The sequence below is a fragment of the Trachymyrmex septentrionalis genome, unplaced genomic scaffold, assembly GCF_001594115.1.
Source record: "Trachymyrmex septentrionalis isolate Tsep2-gDNA-1 unplaced genomic scaffold, Tsep1.0 scaffold403, whole genome shotgun sequence".
Lineage (NCBI taxonomy): Eukaryota > Metazoa > Arthropoda > Insecta > Hymenoptera > Formicidae > Trachymyrmex > Trachymyrmex septentrionalis.
In genome coordinates this window covers 43,405-45,452 of record NW_017305573.1, presented here as the reverse complement: position 1 = coordinate 45,452, position 2,048 = coordinate 43,405, and the positions used below count along the sequence as shown (strand labels likewise).

Sequence of the window (2,048 nt, the reverse complement as noted above, 5' to 3'; positions counted from 1 at the left end):
TTATACTCACACACACACACACACACATATATATATATATATATATATACTGGCTCAACAAGTCCCATATTAATGTTGACTGAAATATTTTTTTATAACTACAAAAGTAAATAAAATATCAACTTAAACATTAAAGTTAAAAAATACGTTAATTACTTAAAAACACATCTAAAAAACACATTTGATTGTTATTAATTGTTTTAATTATCATGTAGACTAAAAAGAACACTTACTTAATAATTTTATTTTTAATGTACGAAAACGAAAAACGCACGTGTTTAATTATTAACAACCGGACATAAATTATTGTATTAAGCACAGTAATCTTTGCCTTTGTGCTATCTTACGCAAGTATAGACGTATCTATATATATTATATCTGGCGTTAACAATAAAGCACGCGCCGCGAACAACACCTACCGTTGGGACCGTTATATCTTATAATTTTTTTGTTAATACAAACGTATTTACATATTCAATTAACAAATTGTTGGACCAAAAAATTTTATTTAATTCAATCAAATACATCTTTTAGTGTAGGATAGACTTGGGCTAGTTGCGCATAGGGGCAAGTTGGGCAAATACAAATATCTAAATAACCAAAATATTAGATGTAGTAAAAAGTCATCGCGTATTTTTTAGCTCAAAGTTGTATATACAATATCTTCGTCAATAATGAATAAAATTCAAATTTAAAAAAAGGGTTTTAAAGCTTGAAATCTCTACTTTTAAAAGCTTATCACATTTTTTAAGTTTATATGAGTTTGATAATTTTTACATACCAAAAACTACGAGCTGAAAAAGACGAAAAATTTTCTTCTCACTTTGTGGATTTGTAACGTGTCCAAAACGAATTTGAGAAAATTTTCGATTACCTATCGTGAAAACTTGATACTTTCCCTTCAAAATCGTTTTTTTTTTAATATTCCTACGACTTTTGATTACTGAGTTATCGCGGATTAAATAAAAGAATTATTTTGACTTTAATTGCTCATAACTCCATTAAAAATTGTCGTATCGTATAATTTAAAAAAGAGATTTTTAAAGCTGAAACTTTACTCTATCAAGATATATTTATATTGTTGATAAGAAAGTAATTGCGGTTTTTACTGATAGATGTCTTTTAAAAATACGCGATGACTTTTTACTACACCTAATATTAATCAAAACATTTAATTGAATCTATTTTAAATAGCTATTACTGTTTTTTTTGTGTACGACATAGCGCTTTATACATAATGGCTACGTTTAATAGAGAAACTGAATCAGTTAGCGTTTAGTGATTCTTTAATATGATTCTTTAATAATATTGGTTCTTGCCTTTAGTTCTTTTGCTGGATCTAATGTAGAAACCAATCATATTAAAGAACCATTAAGTACTAATTAATTAGTTTCCTCTACTGGATGCAGCCAATGTAATTGCACGTAAGCCTCGGTAGTATCAATTAGAGACAGGTCTCAAATCGAAGAGTGAACTCTTTCGAATCCCCATTATGGCTTCTGCAGTTGACTGCAAGCGTTAAAGGTTTCCTATCCCGATTTTAACGTTCTCACATTCAATTTTAGTTAGATGCATCAAAACATATTCATAAGAAAATTTTGTATAAAATTTTATAAATATTAACATACAAATCTGTTTTGACCAACAAAATGTAAATAAAATACTAATCATGAATTTAATTTATACAAATTTTTACGTTAATATTACAAAAATTTCGAACTAAATTGTTAAGCCAAAAGAACGTATTTCTTTATATCCAAACAAGCTAATTTAATTAAAATGCAGTATAAATGTATATGAATATTAATATTAAGTTAAAAAAGATAATTACAATTGAATATGATGTAATTCAGGTTAAATTCTTATTATCCGCCTCATATAATAAAAAAATAAATAAAAATAGTATTTATATTAATATTTATTTTAAAAAAACTAGTACTTACCGTCGTCAACGATTGTCATATCGAAGACATCGCTTACGAAAGTAAAATTTTCGCCTGCTATAGTGAAAGAAGTGTCAGTATGTTTCATATACTCAGATTCGACTC

The 2,048-nt window shown here is 26.9% G+C and overlaps 1 protein-coding gene across 1 annotated transcript in view; it reads right to left on the bottom strand.

The window, feature by feature from the left end:
- The window catches only part of LOC108751173 (major royal jelly protein 1-like), a 4,868-nt gene that overhangs the window by 1,122 nt on the left and 1,698 nt on the right, over positions 1-2,048 (bottom strand). Inside the window, exon 4 of the mRNA XM_018491250.1 lies at positions 1,944-2,045. Within this exon, the coding sequence (XP_018346752.1) occupies positions 1,944-2,045 (102 nt within the window). The remainder of the gene's footprint in view (positions 1-1,943; positions 2,046-2,048) is intronic.